The 20,704-nt window shown below is 48.5% G+C and overlaps 1 protein-coding gene across 1 annotated transcript in view; it reads right to left on the bottom strand.

Annotated features, from left to right (window-relative positions):
* LOC149434657 (protein mono-ADP-ribosyltransferase PARP14-like) overlaps positions 1 to 14,086 on the bottom strand; it is a gene marked incomplete at its 3' end in the record, with an annotated part of 58,389 nt that extends 44,303 nt beyond the window's left edge. The window contains exons 1-3 of the mRNA XM_089663556.1: positions 14,059 to 14,086; positions 6,037 to 6,240; positions 832 to 1,068 (exon numbers count right to left, since the gene is read on the bottom strand). Coding sequence (XP_089519682.1) covers positions 832 to 1,068; positions 6,037 to 6,148 — 349 coding nt within the window. The remainder of the gene's footprint in view (positions 1 to 831; positions 1,069 to 6,036; positions 6,241 to 14,058) is intronic.
* Between the last annotated feature and the right edge of the window lie 6,618 nt (positions 14,087 to 20,704).

Below are 20,704 nucleotides of genomic sequence, written 5' to 3'. Positions count from 1 at the left end.
GCTTGTATAATAAACATCTACTTTTCAATCCGGCTTCAGCAGTCAAAATGTTACTGGAACCCATGAGTTTTGGGTTTCCCCGTCAACTGCACATGTGCCGGATTTGTCGGTGGGAAGAATGTCCCTTACATTGGGGGTCGGTGGGAAGAATGTCCCTCACATTGGGGGTCAGTGGGAAGAATGTCCCTCACATTGGGGGTCGGTGGGAAGAATGTCCCTCACATTGGTGGTCAGTGGGAAGAATGTCCCTTACATTGGGGGTCAGTGGGAAGAATGTCCCTTACATTGGGGGTCAGTGGGAAGAATGTCCCTTACATTGGGGGTCGGTGGGAAGAATGTCCCTTACATTGGGGGTCGGTGGGAAGAATGTCCCTCACATTGGGGGTCAGTGGGAAGAATGTCCCTCACATTGGGGGTCAGTGGGAAGAATGTCCCTTACATTGGGGGTCAGTGAGAAGAATGTCCCTTACATTGGGGGTCAGTGGGGAGAATGTCCCTTACATTGGGGGTCAGTGAGAAGAATGTCCCTTACATTGGGGGTCAGTGAGAAGAATGCTCCGTACATTGGTGGTCAGTGGGAAAAGAATGATCCCCTTACAGATAGCTAAAAAGATCACTGGTGTCAGTGGAAACTTATCTGAGAGGCAGGAATTGCTCAAGGAACCCCTAACAACCTCTGGAGGAACTACCTGCCATAGTCAGACCTGACAATGGTTCAAACTCTTCTTTAATCCCGCCATAATTGAAAAAATATTTTTGCTGAGGTTCCAGTCTGTGACTCTGACCAATATTTATCCTCAAACACAAAACATACAGACCGAAACCTGTTACCTTCAGCACTGGAGAATGTAATGATGGCGGCACCTTCTTCCAGTAACATCTCCTTCTGCTCTATCGGTCCACCTCCGTGCTTTGCACTCTCAAAGTAAAGTTCTAGGTAGTCCTCTGCTGTGTTGACCGGGAGACCCTCCACCCTGACACTTCTGGTGTTCTCCAGACATTTGGCTCTCAGTTTTTGTTGTTTGATTCTCGGACTTCCAGAAAACCTTCCAATGAAATCCGGAACATCTGCAAGAAGACAAGTCACAATCAGCTCATGAAGAAATGTCTACACAGGAGTGTCACGGATCCAACCCACACGTACACGCCCACAGTGACTAGCTAACCAAGGTGCGCATGTCCGGCTGTGATTTGGGGTTGTGAGGGAATGAGGGGGACTTAGTCTGAATATATATAATCAGGGTCCTCAATTTATTGATATATGGACGTAGGATGGATATTAGTCCTTGGCCAATCAACCCTGGGGGTGTTCCTGTACCAGCCCACAGGATGTTCTGGGTACTGAAGTGCCCAAAGTCGATTGGACTAGGAACGGTTTGAATCAGGGATAGAATTTCCGACACCAGTGCATCAGTCCGATCGCGACAGTACCAATCGCTGTTCAGCTGTCGCAATCAGGCGCCATATAACCATTTTCTGCGTTTCTCTGGGATTCCACAGAGGCTACAAATACAGTTTTACATGCAGATGTAGCCTACAGTGTGTCCAATCAGAAGGAAGTATTTTCATCTCTCTGCAACTAATATTTTAGCTTTCATGAGAGATTAAATATTTTCCTTTGACCTGGGTATCTAATTCATGGCTTGGCAGACAGGTCGGAGCCACTCCTGGTCTCCTGCTGGGTCACGAAGCGGAAATGGCTGGAGCTTCTCTTTTAAACTTCCAGAAGGTGACAAAGTCTGACTACATAGGTGGCAAAGTCTTATTGGCATCTAGGTGTCACCTCCAGCTTAGAAGCTGCTCTGTCCTTTCAGAAGCTAATTGGTGAACATATGTCTCTGACTGAATTCTGAACACACCTTTAATAACATGGAATGAAACTAAATCTACAACATATTTCTACTGATCACATCTCAACTACCCAAACCTTATGTTTATGTTACAAGGAGGAATATCCAAAGACATCAAGCGGAGCTCCAGTGACTTTTTTTTGGTTTTCTGCTGCGGGTAGAGTGGGGAAGGGATCGAACCTCTGTAATGATTTTAGGCTTCATTCGTGCTGTTGGTTACGGCCGTACAAAGCAGAGTGTCTCTACAGGCAGGGATCACAGGTGTTTGCAGACAGTCGCAGTCAGAGAGCCTGCAGGTAGGTGCAATCTCCATCGGAGGTGGCGCTCTTCGCTTTGTTGGTGTGGCAGCAGAAAGCACACAGAGTCCCAATTTGCCAATTAATGATGCTTTGAACCAGGGGCGGACTGACCATTCGAGCACTGGGCACTGCCCAAGGGCCATGAAATGCCCCTTTTTTATAAGCTTTTTTGGGTGTGCTTTGAGTCTGGGCAAGGACACAGGGGCCCCATGATCCCCTATTGCCCGGGGGCCCCATGAATTGTCAGTCCGCCCCTGCTTTGAACTTGTTAACAGGCCCACAGGGGACCTCGCCCAAATAGAACACCTACACCAGTTCAGAGCAGAGTCAGCGGTTGACATCGCCTGTCACGAGGAGCGGAATGCGACCAGGCCAGTCCAAACAAAAGAGGAGCTTCATGAAGAGGTAGACGTTGGCCCTACTCTACCGGAGGCTCTTCTTGTTGCTAGTCCTGTCCCCGACAGATGGGCATCCTGTCCTTACGCTAGCCAATTGCATAAAGCATGCCAAAACCTGGGGGGCAGGGACTTAAAAAGACTCTGCGTGACCGAAGATGGCCACCGGGGTCACCTGGATCCAACGTGTCCAACCAGACCACTGCTCCAGGGGACAGAGGAAACGATAGAGAAACAAAGTTTCTCGTGACTTTCTAATGCAGCTGCATTGCCATTACGGAAGAGCGCCAACTCCAATGGAGACTGCGAACTGCACCTGCCTACAGGATTTGTGACTGCAACTGGTCACCGCCTGCAGAATTACGGCCACGTGAATGAAGCTTTATCAACAAAATGGCCCGGTACCCCAACATGTAACACCCCTTCATAGGGAAGCACCAATATGTCGGAGGATGAAATGTATCGACCTGAAAATAGTGCCAATAGGAAAACAGGGTGCTGATAATGGCCGCCGTAAATGCGCAATTTTATCTGTGATTTTGCTGCGATTCACGATCTTACCATGAAATCTCCATCTTTCCACATTTAGGGTGCATTTTTCATAGGTCATGTGACTAAAAAAACCCACATCAAAACGCAACACGTCTGCATTTTTGATGGGTTTTCAATTGCATTTCAGGTCTGGTCACACCAATGCAGTTTGCGGTTTGTCCGTTTTGCATGTTTTTGCACTCGTTTTTTGATACTTTTTTTGTCCATCTTGTTGCTGGGAAGATTAAAAAGGCAAAACACATCTCATGTGCATTTTTGATGCATCTTCAATGCATTTCAGGCCTGGTTCGCACTAATGCAGTTTGTTCATTTTGCAGTGCGTTTTGCATTTTTTGCACGCATGTTTTTCACACTTTTTTTTCTTGTCCATCTTGTTGCTGGGCAGATTAAATCTGCAAAATGCACCAATGCAGTTTCCGGTGTCTCTGTCTTGCGGTGTGTTTTGCATTTTTTGCACTCTCTTTGATGGGTTTTTTTTGTCCATCTCGTTGCTGGGCATATTAAAAATGCATAACGCATCCCATGTGCATTTTTTATGCATTTTCAGTGCATTTTAGGCCTGGTTTGCACCAGTGCAATTTGTGTTTTGTCCATTTTGCAGTGCGTATTTGCATTTTTTGCACGCATGTTTTTCTCGCTTTTTCAAATTTTTTTTGTCCGTCTTGTTGCAGGGCAGATTAAAAATGCAAACCGCAACACGTGTGCATTTTTGATGCATTTCAGGCCTGGTTCGCACCAATGCAGTATGCGGTTTGTCCATTTTCTGTGCATTTTGCATTTTTTGGCACGCATGGTTTTCACACCTTTTTTGATGTTTTTTCTTGTCAATCTTGTTGCTGGGCAGATTAAAAATGCAAAACACGTCCCGTGTGCATTTATGATGCGTTTTCAGTGCATTTCAGGCCTGGTTTGCATCAATGCAGTTTGCCAATCACTGATTGGCCAATCAGTAATCACATGCAGAGTAGTAAGCAACATGTCACTTCTGACATTGCTTACTACATGTGAAATCTGTGAATGATCACAGAGATCACATGGTACAGGGCTATTCACATGCATTCCAATCACAGCTCACACAGTATTTCTCAATGGCTGCAGGAATGCAGACAGGGAGAAAGAGAAATGATTGCTTTTACAGCCTTTATGGGTGTAAAAGCAATCAGTGTAAAAAAAAAAAAAAAAAAAAAAAACTTCATTACCCCCCACAAGTAGTACAGTGTCACCATGGTGACCCCACACTGCTAGGGTGACAGTATGTTAAAACAAAACAAAAATAATAATATAAAAAAAATTTAATTTTTTTTTTTAATTATAATTTTTGGATATAAACTAATTTGGGTTATTTTTTTTTTACTAAAAAGATAACTGAATACATTTTGGCTGAGATTTATGATGAAATATTATTTATTTGCAAACATTTATAAAAAAAACACTTTTTTTCAAAATTTTTGGATGTTTTCTTTTCTATAGAAGAAAAAAAAAAAATCCCAGCAGTGAATAAATACAACCAAAATAAAGTTTTATCTGTCTCAAAAAAAATGCAAAAAAATTCATCTGGGCACAGTGTTGCATGACCGCGCAATTGTCATTCAAAGTGCAACAGCGCTGAAAGCTGAAAATGGGCCTGGACTGGAAGGGGGGGGGGGGGGGGAGAAAGTGTCCGGACTGGAAGGGGGGGAAAAGTGTCCGGACTGGAAGGGGGTGAAAGTGTCCGGACTGGAAGGGGGTGAAAGTGTCCGGACTGGAAGGGGGTGAAAGTGTCCGCACTGGAAGGGGGGAAAGTGTCCGCACTGGAAGGGGGGGAAAGCGTCCGGACTGGAAGGGGGGGAAAGCGTCCGGACTGGAAGGGGGTGAAAGCGTCCGGACTGGAAGGGGGGGAAGCGTCCGGACTGGAAGGGGGGGAAAGCGTCCGGACTGGAAGGGGGGGAAAGCGTCCGGACTGGAAGGGGGGGAAAGCGTCCGGACTGGAAGGGGGGGAATGGTCCGGACAGGAAGGGGGGGAAAGTGTCCGGACTGGAAGGGGGGGAAAGTGTCCGGACTGGAGGGGGGGGAATGGTCCGGACAGGAAGGGGGGAAAAGTGTCCGGACTGGAAGGGGGGGAAGTGTCCGGACTGGAAGGGGGGGAAAGTGTCCGGACTGGAAGGGGGGGAATGGTCCGGACAGGAAGGGGGGAAAAGTGTCCGGACTGGAAGGGGGGGAAAGTGTCCGGACTGGAAGGGGGGGGGGGAAATGTCCGGACTAGAAGGGAGGGAAAGTGTCCGGACTGGAAGGGGTTAAAAAGTTGAATACAGTTTTATATATATATATTTATAAAAAACTGTCCATTTCGGTTTCGGTTTTCGGCCAAATGTGTCCTAAATTTTTGATTTGAGTCCAAGAATGTTCATTTCGGTGCACCACTACCCCTACGCATAGAATACACAATAACAGTTCAAACTGAATCCACCAACCAAACGGTTCCATGATCCCAAATAGTTCAGACATCACAAAACCGTATCCAGCTGAAAAAAGGAACTCACACTCCCATAGATCAATCCCAGTATTTTCAAGTAAAGGAGAAAATTATCATTTAAAAAATAAATTGTGGGAAAAAAATGAAATAATGAAGAAACTGTGATATGAAAGTGGATAAAAAGTAATGTAAGTGCATCGACCCTACATGTACCCTACTGCATGGTATGTGCTAAAAAGAGATCCCTGAAATAGCAAAAGGTAGGCCTAAATGACCCGGAGCTGGGGAGGAGTGGTGGTGCAAATCCCAGACTGGCTGGATATAAATTAGTATTCTGGAATATTGGCAAAACTGGGGAAAGGATGCTCACAGCATATTGTGGTGATCCACTTGGGTCATCCCACTGGTGAGATCTACAGACCCTCTCGGTGGCGGAGAGGAGCGCGAACACCAAGTTTCCCAGGAGCTCAATGAACCCGGTATCTCACCATTCTCAGAAGTAAAGGTGACAACAGCAGACTGGATCTCCGGAATCCTCTCCACGTGAAAGTCGGTCTCTTCAATCTTCTCACTGATATTCTCCACCAGGAGGTTTAACATCTCCGGAGTGCAGCTGTCCTGGAGGTTCTCAATAAGAACCTGAGAGGATGGTGGGTCCTGTGTCACCTCATCGTCTTCTCTGGTGGGTTTCTCTGTCAAAGAGAAAAAATGTGACAATTACCAACACGTAACGCCTTTTCAATGTCAAGTCCTGGTGGAGACTGTTACCAGCTAGGAAGGCCTACAAACTTTGGATTACGACCTCATGACCCTAATGTGAAACAATAGTTCTAAGGAAAGCGTTACTAATATGCAAGTTGGCATTCTTACATATTTGTGCCTATTGGTGGGGGCCAGGGGCGGACTGACCATTCGGAAACTCGGGCACTGCCTGAGGGCCCGGGGTCAGTAGGGGGCCCCATGAGATGCCCCTGGTACCTTTTTCATAGGCTTTTTTGAGTTTGGGCAAGGACACAGGGGCCCCATGATCCCCTATTGCCCGGGGTCTACATGCGTTGTCAGTCCGCCCCTGGTGGGGGCAAACACTGTAGGTGCTGGTTTGTGGAGGGGCAACTGAGTTCCCTCCAAGGAGCTTCAACCAGGGAGTGTCTGCCAGGGTTGTGAAGGTGCCTACAAACACATCTTTCCTGATACAACCATGCATGCCTGGATGAGGAAAACATTTTTACTATCTGTATGAAACTTCGATCTGTGTGGGAATACCTATCAGGATCCGGATCAGAACCTGCAACCTCCGCTGTGTCCAGCGATGTCTCTTCTTGCTGAGTCATCTGGGATGCTGGACAGCTCCCTGGACAGTTCCTTGAATGATCCTGACTTGAACCCTGTTTTATTTATTTATTATTTTATTACAGGTACTTATATAGCGCTGTCAATTTACGCAGCGCTTTACATAAACATCGTATAGCCACATCAGTCCCTAACCCTCAAGGGGCGTACAATCTAAGGTCCCTAACTCACATTCATACGTACACATACTAGGGCCAATTTAGACAGGAGCCAATTAACCTCCAAGCATGTCTTTGGAGTGTAGGAGGAAACCGGAATACCTGGAGGAAACCCACACAGGCACAGGGAGAACATGCAAACTCCAGGCAGGTGGTGCCATGGTTGGGATTCGAAACGACGACCCTAGTATTGCCAGGCGGAATTGCTAACTATTTTCTTGAACCTTGAACTCTTTCCTCTTCCCATGAACTTCCTGATTTAAGCCATGAATCTGCACTTCCTGTTTTCCAGATGATTGTACTCTCTCCATCCAATGTCTCGTTTTTGTCACTCCTGCCAACATCCGTATCTTTGCTACTTTATTTCTTGACCACGCTTCTGCTTGATCCCAACCTGCAACCACTTGTTACCCACCTTCGTCTTGTTTACTGACCATGCTTCTGCTTGAACCCAACCTGCAACCACTTGTTACCCACCTTCGTCTTGTTTACTGACCACGATTCTGCTTGAACCCAACCTGCAACCACTTGTTACCCACCTTCGTCTTGTTTACTGACCACGCTTCTGCTTGAACCCAACCTGCAACCACTTGTTACCCACCTTCATTTTGTTTACTGACCACGCTTCTGCTTGAACCCAACCTGCAACCACTTGTTACCAACCTTCGTCTTGTTTACTGACCACGCTTCTGCTTGATCCCAACCTGCAACCACTTGTTACCCACCTTCGTCTTGTTTACTGACCACGCTTCTGCTTGATCCCAACCTGCAACCACTTGTTAACCACCTTCGTCTTGTTTACTGACCACGCTTCTGCTTGATCCCAACCTGCAACCACTTGTTACCCACCTTCGTCTTGTTTACTGACCACGCTTTTGCTTGATCCCAACCTGCAACCACTTGTTAACCACCTTCGTCTTGTTTACTGACCACGCTTCTGCTTGATCCCAACCTGCAACCACTTGTTACCCACCTTCGTCTTGTTTACTGACCACGCTTCTGCTTGAACCCAACCTGAAACCACTTGTTACCCACCTTCGTCTTGTTTACTGACCACGCTTCTGCTTGAACCCTACCTGTTATATCTGCAACTGAACCCCGACTTGCTCACCTCCTGATTGGGAAATCCTGAGGACTTTAACCTGATACTAACACAAAGGAAAACCCATCCCCACCATCAGGAGCTCTGGTGAACACCGACTAGTGCACTAGACCCTGCACCTTGGGTGAGCCCGTGTCATCCACCATGGTGATTGGCTTGTGTATTTATCCAGCAGCCAATATCTTGCTGGACACAGGAATATTATCCAGTTTAGATTTGGGTTTGCCCGCCTGTATTGTCTTTCTCTCAGAAGGGGGTGTAACCCCTGTGCCCACCACTAGACTTGCTGCCGGATGATTCACCATATGCATCTAATGAGGTAAGCATGTATAAAACAATTATCCTTTATATAATAATGCTGATGACAACTGGATGCCATATCTATGATTGTTATTAATTGATGACTATTTGACCCAGTTTATTCCCTCATCACTAATTTGGGTCCTGAGGAAGCAAGATGCTGGCGAAACGCATTGGCCTTTAGGCACTGGAAGAACAGGATATATTTCAGTGGACTTTCATCACTCTACTGCTCATACGTGATTGAGCTGCCTTCCAGTAGCTAATTAATATTCATGAGGATGTTTTGGGCCCCCAGGTCCAATGGGGAGCTTCTCTGTGTTTTTCATAGGTTTTTATAAGTATTCACATAATAAAAATTCTTCTTTTTTATGTGGATTTGCTGTCACCTCTTAGGCCGTGCCGATATAATCCTACATTGAGATAAGCTGGAAATTGGTTGTCAATTGCCAGAACATTCCGAGAAGATTTGTGAAGCACCTCCCATATCTTGTCCCATTCTCCAGGAGGTTTGGAGGTCGCAAAGTCTGGCTCCCACCTAGAACAGTAGGCCGGCATCTGAACATTTATATTACCCATTATGGACTGTTATTTAGCTACCTTCTGCCCGCCCTATAGTCCAATGACGGGCGCAAGGTGGTTCTCTCGTTCTGATAGGACGTCATATGATGTCCTTCCATTCTCACTGCGCATGCGCGGCTCAGGGAGTGTCCCTCGGACCCAGCGGATCACGGAAAGAGCCGAAGATGTCGGCTCGGTCATGTGATCAGCTGTGTCCAATCACAGCTGATCACATGTAAACACAGAAATGCCAGTTATCGGCATTTCTCTCCTCTCAAGCTGTCACGCTGACAGAGGAGAGGAGAGCCGGTAATTGGCATTCCGCGGAGGGGACATGTACACTGATCATCAGGGCACTGAAGATCAGTGTGGCCCCAGAAGTGCCACCTGTCAGTGTCCATCAGTGTCAGCGGTCAGTGCTCATCAGTGCCACATGCCAGTGCCCATCAGTGCACATCAATGCCACATATCAGTGCCCATCTGAGCTGCCTTTCAATGTCACCCATCAGTGCCAGTCGGTGCCACCTATCAATGCCAATCAGTGCTGCCAATCAGTGTCGCCTATCAGTGTCGCCTATCAGTGCTCATCAGTGCCGCCTATCAGTGCCACCTATCAGTGCCAGTCAGTGTTGCCTATCAGTGCACATCAGTGCCAGTCAGTGCCACCTAACAGTGACAGTCAGTGCTGCCTAACAATGCCAGTCAGTTCCGCCTATCAGTGCCAGTCAGTGCCGCTTATCAGTGCTATATATCAGTGTCATGCATCAGTGCTGCCTTTCAGTGCCCATCAGTGATGCCTGTCAATGCCCATCAGTGCAACCTACCAGTGCCTCCTCATCAGTGCCCATCAGTGCCACCTATCAGTGTCCATCAGTGCAGCCTATCAGTGCCCATCACTGCAGCCTCATTAGCGCACATCAGTGAAGGAGAAAAATCACTTATTTACAAAATTGTATAACAAAAACTAAGAAAAAAGGTTTTTTTTTCAAAATTTTCAGTGGTTTTTGGTTTGTTTAAGAAAAAATAAAAATCCCTGAGGTGATGAAATACCACCAAAAGAAAGCTCTATCTGTCTCAAAAAAATGATAAAAATTTCATATGGGTACAGTGTTGCATGACCGCGCAATTGTCTTTCAAAGTGCGACAGCGCTGAAAGCTGGAAATTGGCCTGGACAGAAAGGGGGTAGAAGTGTCCGGTAGGCAGGAAGGGGGTAGAAGTGCCCGGTAGGCAGGAAGGGGGTAGAAGTGCCCCGTAGGTGGGAAGGGGGTAGAAGTGCCCTGTAGGCGGGAAGGGGGTAGAAGTGCCCGGTAGGCGGGAAGGGGGTAGAAGTGCCCTGTAGGTGGGAAGGGGGTAGAAGTGCCCCGTAGGCGGGAAGGGGGTAGACGTGCCCGTAGGCGGGAAGGGGGTAGACGTGCCCGGTAGGCGGGAAGGGGTAGAAGTGCCCGGTAGGCGGGAAGGGGGTAGAAGTGCCCGGTAGGCGGGAAGGGGGTAGAAGTGCCCGGTAGGCGGGAAGGGGGTAGAAGTGCCCGGTAGGCGGGAAGGGGGTAGAAGTGTCCTGTAGGCGGGAAGGGGGTAGAAGTGTCCTGTAGGCGGGAAGGGGGTAGAAGTGCCCAGTAGGCGGGAAGGGGGTAGAAGTGCCCTGTAGGCAGGAAGGGGGTAGAAGTGCCCTGTAGGCGAGGGGTTAAAGGAGACCAGACCCTTAGTCATCGGGTTAGTATGGCACCTGGATTCAGATGCCTTCTGGGGAGTAGACTGTGACGGGAGTCACTTTGGGTGGGGGGCCCATGGAACACAGCTCACTTTGGAGAGGTCGGGGGACCCCTGTCTCAGCTCCCCATATCCCTCTTATGTGTAAGTCACCCTGTGCCTGTTAGGGGTGCAGGGTGAAATATCCTAATATTGTGTAGACATGTATAGGAGATAGGTGGGAGTTTTGGATTGTTTGGTGTTATGTGATTGCATCCCATTGTTCTATTGTGTGTCTTGCTTGGGAGCAAACTATAATGGGATGTATGTGTTTATGTGTATTGGCTTGGTGGGGGGTGTCTGCTTATGTGTTTCTTGTTGCTAGATTTGGTTTGCCTCGCCCTGTGTCCATATGCAGGGAGGGGGGTTGTTCCCTTAAATGTTTATATCTTGTATCTGTGTTAAAATAAAGCCGTCTATTTCCTGGTTTCGTTCAAGAGTGGTGTCCGTGGATCTGTGTTCGGACGGGGAAGCGGGAGTCTAACAGAAATACCCCAGTGCAGTCGGGATCCGGTTCCGTTACATAGACCAGTCATGGTTTGGGTCAGGACTCTAGTAGATGGTGAATCTGTAAATATCGGAACCTCTCCGATTCTAAATAAGATTCTTTAAGCGATTGGAAAGATTGGATCCCCCTTGTGGTTAATAGGGAATGAACAATTGTAAAGTTATGTTGCTGTCACCACCGATAATCCTGCAGATTTTCTTGTCCCGGAGGAAAGAGGGGGCAATTGAACAGTGGCAACAATGGAAGATGCGAAGAAATCATCCCAGCCAGATATTTAACCGAGTCCCAGACCGCCGGGGTATGTGACAGGACCGGGCGGGTGTGCACCATTTCTTCAGGATCAGACACCCACTTAGCATTGTGTTGGGTATCTAGGCCAGTGGTGGGCAACCTTTTTTTTCAACTGAGCCAAATCTCGCCAAAACCACGATTGAAATTTATTTTGAGAGCCACATTTTTAAAACTGAAAATACATCCCCCATATAGTAATTCATCCCCCATAGTAATTCATCCCCCATATAGTAATTCATCCCCCATATAGTAATTCATCCCCCATATAGTAATTCATCCCCCATATAGTAATTCATCCCCCATATAGTTCAATTCATTCCCCATAGTAATTCATCCCCCATAGTAATTCATCCCCCATATAGTAATTCATCCCCCATAGTAATTCATCCCCCACAGTAATTCATCCCCCATATAGTAATTCATCCCCCATAGTAATTCATCCCCCCATAGTAATTCATCCCCCCTATAGTAATTCATCCCCCATATAGTAATTCATCCCCCATATAGTAATTCATCCCACATAGTAATTCATCCCCCATATAGTAATTCATCCCCCATATAGTAATTCACCCCCCATATAGTAATTCATCTTCCATAGTAATTCATCCCCCCTATAGTAATTCATCCCCCATAGTAATTCATCCCCCATAGTAATTCATCCCCCCTATAGTAATTCATCCCCCCTATAGTAATTCATTCCCCATATTGTGTCAATTCACTTACCTTTGCTCCGCGCGTTCCTCTCGCCGTGTTCCCGCGCCGTTCCGGTCTTCAGGGCGGACTGTGAGAGGAGAGGAGTTCGTCATGCTGCCCCGCCTACATCCTGACAGCCAATGTTTGCCACGCTCCGCGGGCCGGATTAAAAGGTCCGCCGGGCTAGCTGCAGAGTCCTGACTTTTGGGGCGGCCGCCCGAGAGGAGGGAGGGAGGGGAGCGGGCGCCCGGCACACAGAAGAGCCGCATTAACGTGTGTAAAGAGCCGCATGTGGCTCGCGAGCCGCGGCTTGCCGACCACTGATCTAGGAGGTCCCAGGTCTCAGCAAAGCTGGCTCTCAATACTGTTCAAGCCAATGTACAGTATCATTGCTCCCCACTGATTACCAAGAAATAGGCCCAGTGTTGGCGGACCCTGAAATTCTGAAATGGCGCACACTAGTAGGACGTTTGTAGGCCTGTGTGTGAGATATCATGAGAGTCAGATCATCACCATCTGACAACTGCTTAAACTACGTTTCCTCCAGCATTAGGACACATGATTAAAGGATGAAATTAAGGTTCCAGGGATGGAGGGGGAAGATAAAGAGAAGGATGTTTTGCGCACAGAACAGCCAGACAGATATTAGCCTTGTGCATTGAGCCTACAGCTTCTGGGACTATAAGAACTTGGGCTGTACAGTCTGTATTTGTATGGTGAACGAAGGACTGTCCATAGTGACAAAAGCTCATATGTCCATTTTTTTCTGCTTTTGTTTTAAATAATTTGAGATGACTTGCAGTGTTTGCATCCTTGACTAGCATTGGTGGAATCTCTGCCCCCACATGAGCAAAATAATACCAAATTCCTGATTGGTGTGAACTTGGATAGGGTTGGGTTGTATGGGATGCCCAGGGGAACTGCAACTGAGGACAACTCCTTAGCAATTCAGTACAAGTCTCTTTACAGCAAACTCTTCTTGGAGAGCTCTCCAGTCTCTCCTGGTGCACCACCCCAGACCACAAAGGAATCCTCACCTAATCTATCTGTACTGGGTGAAGCCCTGGGCAAGGGGGTCCAGAAGCTGCCACTTTAATAAAGCAGTCCCAGATGAGGAGCCAGTTGGGTTGGTCACCTGACTGCCCTCTAACCTAATCTGGCCCAGGGGGTGTAGGATTACTCCCTCAGTCCTCTCCTGTGAGCGTGATGGGTTTGGTGGCTGCCTTCAGGCCTTACACTGGGCTAGCTCCTTCCCTGCTCCACAAGATGTCCTCTCTCAGGGCACCCTCCCAGGACTTCACACTCCAGCTCACTCCATCTTCTACTGGACACTGACCACTTCCTGATGAGGCTCTCTCATACTGAAGAGCTACCCTGACCCTATGCCAACCCTCCTGCTTGGGGATGTCAGAGTCCCTTTGAGTATGCAGATCAGCCCCTCCTCACCTCCAACCGTTGCCTTCTAAAAATGTCTCAAGCCTCTAGAGCAGGGGGAGGTATCAGGGAACTGACCTGCAGAGCCCACAGCCCTGACCTAAGTTAACCTGGTTTACTCATCTCAGGCTGCCACTCAACCTCTATCTAAAACCTACCTAGCTCCCTGGCTAACTAGAGGGGCACTACAACTTGCCAAGGCCTTTCCTGACAAACTAAGGCAGCAAGTGGAGCTACAGATATCCCACTACACCCAATGATCATCTAAATTGTTCTAGAAATATGAGATGGTGTGATTGGTTGTTCTGAGAACAATATACATGAAACAATTTATTTATTACAGTTTCACCTATTGATGTCCGTTACCTTCTTCTCCTGGACTCTGATATACTTCATGGTCCTACAAAATGGAGAAAACACAACATTTTATTGTCAGAGCAGATTTGAAAGTGATTATAAGTGTCATAGAAATAGAAATGCAGATATACGAACACAAGGGTTTATATAGAAACTTCTCTAACTGCTGTGTACTCAAAGCCCAGCTTGTGGCCCATTTCATTGCATTGCTTTTTTCTTTCCTGGCAGGAGGTTGCAACCACTTCCATACCGTGCACTTTCACCCCTTCCTGCCCAGGACAATTTTCAGCTTTCAGCGCTTTTGCACTTTGAATGACTATTGCGCGGTCATGCAAAACCGTACTGTAATGGTCGCGCGTACTGGGCACACGAATAGCTTTTAGGGCAGATGTCTCCTCTGTCCTAAAAGTATCCGATGACACCAAGATCAGTCTGATCACATGCTTTACCGTGTTTACATCTAGGGCAGGGGCAAGGGCAAAGACACAGGGCCCCATGATCCCTTATTGCCCGGAGGGCCCCATGAGTTGTCAGTCTGCCCCTGATCTGGGGAAACCGGAAGTGATGACAACACACGTTGCGTCGGTTTCTCATACCATAGAGCTCATCGGTGACCTTATGGTCCTCCATGAGCTCTGTGGTAAGCCTGCTGTCATCAGTTCATGGGTTCTTCTGTGGGACGGTCCTCCATGGGTTCTGTGGTAACCTTACGGTCCACCATGGGCTCTGTGGTAAGCCTACTGGCATCAGTTCTGGCTTCTCCAGTGGGACGGTCCTCCATAGGCTCTGTGGTAACCATACGGTCCACCCTGAGCTCTGTGGAAAACCTGCTGTCATCAGTTCATGGGTTCTTCTGTGGGACGGTCCTCCATGGGTTCTGTGTAACCTTACGGTCCACCATGGCTCTGTGGTAAGCCTACTGGCATCAGTTCTGGCTTCTCCAGTGGGACGGTCCTCCATAGGCTCTGTGGTAACCATACGGTCCACCCTGAGCTCTGTGGAAAACCTGCTGACATCAGTTCTGGGTTCTCCGGTCGGACAGAGAGGCACTGATGGGAGCGACCCCTCCCTTCTCCTGTAGCCGCTTTGATGGCTATTACAAACAAGCCGATCGCCTCCTGAAAAAAACAATATGGGGATGATGGCTGTTGCCGCAGGGATCATCCTGGTATACCACTTGAAACTGCCGACCTTTCACGAACATTAGATGGTCTTCAAGTGGCTGTACCCCAATCCAACAGATCTGGCCCCCCCTCCGGCCTAGATGGTTTTGGATGTAGAGACCACTGCACTCTGTATTTGCATCCCAAGGGTACTTGTCCTAATTCTATGAACCCAGAAGTTTCTTTTAATGCTCTTCTCTTATTTTACATTTTTGTTACAGATGTTTAAGTGTTGTTTTACCAAAAATGGCTGCTGAGGCTGCATGACGACTCTTACTGATATATTCCACATGTACAATTGTATATGCTCTTTACCTGTCATACTGTTGTGACTACAGAGCTGTATACTGTGCCTTTTACTATATGTATATCCTAATAAAAAGTGACTCAAATTTGTAGCACCCTCCCTAGATATCTAGGGGGCGCCAGATAGTTGTTTTTTCCAGCTAGGAAGGCTGAATAGCAGCCTGGGCTGAGCTAGAAGGGTTTATTTTAGGTCAGGGCTGAGAGGCTCTGCAGATCAGTTCCTTGACACCTCCCCCTGCTGCAGAGATCTTGAAGATTCTAGAAGCAGTGGGTGGAGGTGAGGAGGAGCTGGCCTGCACATTTGGAGGACATGGCCAATCCCAAACAGGAGACTTGGCATGGGGCTAGGGCAGCCTGTAAATGTGCTGAAGCCTGTTCAGTAGCAGGCGAGTTCGAGTGAAAGATAAAGTGAGAGGGTGGAGGCAGAAGCGCCTGGGAGGGGGCCCATTTGGAAAGAGGCTCACCTACAGGCAGAAGAGCTGGAAAGGAGGAAAGCTCAGGATCTCATTGGCCCCCAGAGTGAGGACCATCTGTGCAGCAGGGAAACTCACAGACAGGGGACTGAGTGAGTAGACCTGCAAATGGGATTGGTGGGGAGAGGCTGGTGAACTGCTTAAAGGTAACAATTTCTTTTCAGGCTTAGAGTGAGACTGATTTCCTCTATGAGACACTTACTGCTGGGGACTTCCTGTGCAGGGGATGAAACCTTTACTTCCTGTGTGGGGGACGAAGCCTTTACTTTCCGTGTGGGGGACAAAGCCTTTACTTCCCGTGTGGGGGACGAAGCCTTTGCTTCCCGTGTGGGGACGAAGCCTTTGCTTCCTCGAGGGGGGGGATCTCTTTGTACTTGTGTGTTTCCTTCATCCGGTAATTGGACAATCAGCTGTAATGTTGTTCCACCTGGTAAATTCAGCTGATGGTTCTTCCTCTGCAGACCCGATCTCGTGCTGCGATGAAAGGAGAAAATAAGGAAAATATCTAAGAGATACAAGAATCATAAAGTAAAGTACGATGTATAACGCACAGGGAACCGGAATCCTGATGGAAAAGCTAAAAAAGCTGAAAAACTTAGCAACAAATATTACTTTTCTCTATCGGTTAATAAAAAAAAAAAACGGCAAAGCTAAAAAATGCCTTAAAAATGCTGTATGAAATGTGTGTGAAAAAAAAATGCACGAAAAACTCTCCTTATTCACTATGATAAAGTGTGAATGTAGCCTACAAGTGTGGGGAAGGGGATCCCTTGCAGCACCTTCATGTGAATTCTCCTGGGATGAGATGTTTTGGGATTCAGAACTGACATCGGAAAGTTCATTGTCTTATGGACAGCACATGGAGCTTTTGGCCACCGCAGGGATTGTTTGTTCATCTTTAATCGTTTCTCAATAAAGTTGAATGTAAGAGTGCCGGACCTTCCTTTATTGGTTATACTCATGGAGGGTCCCACAGGACAGAGGGGGGAGTGCGGAACGGACTTGTTCTCACAATGCAGGAGCAGAATCGGGGGATGGGGACAGAATGTTGTCAACCTATAACAGGAAGTGCCTTAACAAGGACCTTCATGGCAGGATCGTCATTATTTTATAAAAAACTGTAGATTTAAAAGAGGAACTAAACTGAAAATGCTATTTTATTTCTTTTTAATATTCAATGCAAACTCTTCAATCCATCCATGTCTCCATCCATCCATATCTCCACCCATCCATGTCTCTGCCCATCCATCCATGTCTCCATCCACCCTTCCATGTCTCCATCCATCCATGTCTCCACCCATCCATCCATATCTCCACCCATCCATGTCTCCATCCATCCATATCTCCATCCATCCATATCTCCACCCATCCATGTCTCCGTCCATCCATATCTCCATCCATCCATGTCTCCACCCATCCATGTCTCCATGTCTCTATCCATGTCTCCATCCATCCATGTCTCCATTCACCCATCCATGTCTCCATCCATCCATGCATCCATCCATGTCTCCATCCATCCATGTCTCCATCCATCCATATATCCACCCATCCATGTCTCCGTCCATCCATATCTCCACCCATCCATGTCTCCACCCATCCATGTCTCCACCCATCCATATCTCCACCCATCCATGTCTCCATCCATCCATGTCTCCATCCATCCATGTCTCTCTCCACCCATCCATGTATCCATCCATCCATATCTCCACCCATACATGTCTCCACCCATCCATATCTCCATCCATCCATATCTCCACCTATCCATGTCTCCGTCCATCCATATCTCCATCCATCCATATCTCCACCTATCCATGTCTCCATCCATCCATATCTCCACCAATCCATGTCTCCATCCATCCATGTCTCCATCCATTGAGGTCTCCACCCATCCATATCTCCACCCATCCATGTCTCCATCCATCAATGTCTCCATCCACCCATCCATGTCTCCATCCATCCATATCTCCACCCCTTCATGTTTCCATTCATCCATGTCTCCATCCATGTCTCCACCCATCCATGTCTCCACCCATCCATTTATCCACCCATCCATCTCTCCACCCATCCATCTCTCCATCCACCCATGTCTCCATCCATCCATATCTCCACCCATCCATGTCTCCATCCATCCATGTCTCCATCCACCCATCCATATCTCCACCCATCCATGTCACCATACATCCATATCTCCATCCATCCATATCTCCACCCATTCATGTCTCCATACATCCATGTTTCCACCCATCCATGTCTCCATCCATCCATGTCTCCATCCATCCATGTTTCCACCCATCCATGTCTCCATCCATCCATGTTTCCACCCATCCATGTCTCCACCCATCCATGTCTCCACCTATCCATTTCTCCTCCATCCATGTCTCCATCTATCCATGTCTCCATCCATCCATGTCTCCATCCATCCATGTCTCCATCCATGTTTCTGCATTACTTTGCTCTGACTTTCATGCGACTTGAGGGCCATAGACTTCAATGTAAACCCCCCAAAGTGGCAAGAAAGTCGCATCTGAATGTTGTATATGCGACTTTGTAAAGCAGAAACAATTGTCCTCGGTCAAAGCCAAAGTTCAGTCAAAGTCGGACCCGAAGTCTTATCTGAGATATCAGTGACTGAGTTTACATCTATTGTAACAACATCATCCCAATGACAGAAACACACAAACATCCCCCGCTGGCTGAATTCCCTCCAGGCACGGCCTCCTCCCACACACCTCGGCCTCCTCCTACACACCTCGGCCTCCTCCCACACACCTCGGCCTCCTCCCACACACCTCGGCCTCCTCCTACACACCTCGGCCTCCTCCTACACACCTCGGCCTCCTCCCACACACCTCGACATCCTCCCACATAGCTCCGCCTCCTCCCACACACCTCGACATCCTCCCACACACCTCAGCCTCCTCCCACACACCTCGACATCCTCCCACATAGCTCCGCCTCCTCCCACACACCTCGGCCTCCTCCCACACACCTCGGCCTCCTCCCACACACCTCGACATCCTCCCACACACCTCGACATTCTCCCACACACCTTGACATTCTCCCACACACCTTGACGTCCTCCCACACACCTCGGCCTCCTCCCACACACCTTGACGTCCTCCCACACACCTCGGCCTCCTCCCACACACCTCAACGTCCTCCCACACACCTTGACTTTCTCCCACACACCTCAACATCCTCCCACACAAAACAGAAAATTACAGAGCCTCTCGCTACACTTGGGAATAAATATAGATTGTCATCCCCCACCCCCTGACTGATGGCCAACCACACTGCCCCAAATATTGCCCAATTAATAAACCCCCCATAACCACCTACCCCACGCTACACAGTCACTTCCCGACTCACTACCCAACCTCTGCGACAGATCAATGGTCCATTCTCTGGACAGACAATCATTTCCCTCCTCCTTGTAGTGTATGAGGATCCCCTCCAGTACTCAGTACTTACCTGCCTCCTCCTTGTAGTGTATGAGGATCCCCTCCAGTACTCAGTACTTACCTGCCTCCTCCTTGTAGTGTATGAGGATCCTCTCCAGTCCTCGGTACTTACCTGCCCCCTCCTTGTAGTGTATGAGGATCCCTCCAGTCCTCAGTACTTACCTGCCCCCTCCTTGTAGTGTATGAGGATCCCCTCCAGTCCTAAGTACTTACCTGCCTCCTCCTTGTAGTGTATGAGGATCCCCTCCAGTTCTCACTACTTACCTGCCCCCTCCTTGTAGTATATGGTGATCCCCTCCAGTCCTCAGTACTTACCTGCCCCCTCCTTGTAGTATATGGGGATCCCCCTCCAGTCCTCAGTACTTATCTGCCTCCTCCTTGTAGTGTATGAGGATCCCCCTCCAGTCCTCAGTACTTACCTGCCCCCTCCTTGTAGTGTATGAGGAGCCCATCCAGTCCTCAGTACTTACCTGCCTCCTCCTTGTAGTGTATGAGGATCCCCCTCCAGTCCTCAGTACTTACCTGCCTCCTCCTTGTAGTGTATGAGGATCCCCTCCATTCCTCAGTACATATTTGGCACCTTTTGGGGGGAAGGGGGAGCAGATACCTGGTTTTGACAGGCACCCTCTCCCACTTCCAGCTCAGTTCACTGTGAGGAAGTCACCCGGAAGTTCAGCCCCTCCTTGCTCCCGCAATATCCTGGGAACTTTCACAGGTCCCACAAGACTGCTGGACTGATCAGGAGGTGCGGCGTGACTTGCATATGTGCAGTGGGCACCCGGCTGTGAAGCTGCAAGCTGTCAAAGCTTGGTGCCCCCAGTAGAGATGCAGGCGAGAGAAGAGAAAGAAAGGGGATGGCACGGGGGAGAGAAGGGGAGAAGGGACGGTGTGGAGGAGAGAAGAGGGAGAGAGGGGACGATGCGAGGGAGAGAGGGGGAGAAGGGACGGCTCCGTGGAGAGAAGAAGGGGAGAAGGGACGGAGCGGGGGAGAGAAGAAGGAAAGAAGGGATGGTGCGGAGGAGAGAAGGGGAGAAGGGACAGCTCCATGGAGAGAAGAAGGGGAGAAGGGATGGCTCCGGGGAGAGAAGAAGGGGAGAAGGGATGGCTCCGGGGAGAGAAGAAGGGGAGAAGGGATGGCTCCGGGGAGAGAAGAAGGGGAGAAGGGGAGGTGCGGAGGAGAGAAGGGGAGATGGGACGGTGCGGAGGAGAGAAGGGGAGATGGGACGGTGCAGGGGAGAGAAGAAGGGGAGAA

The sequence above is a fragment of the Staurois parvus genome, unplaced genomic scaffold, assembly GCF_062004578.1.
Source record: "Staurois parvus isolate SC_StPar_1 unplaced genomic scaffold, SC_StPar_1.0 ptg001719l, whole genome shotgun sequence".
NCBI classification, from domain to species: Eukaryota; Metazoa; Chordata; class Amphibia; order Anura; family Ranidae; genus Staurois; species Staurois parvus.
This window is presented reverse-complemented; position numbering and strand designations above follow the sequence as displayed.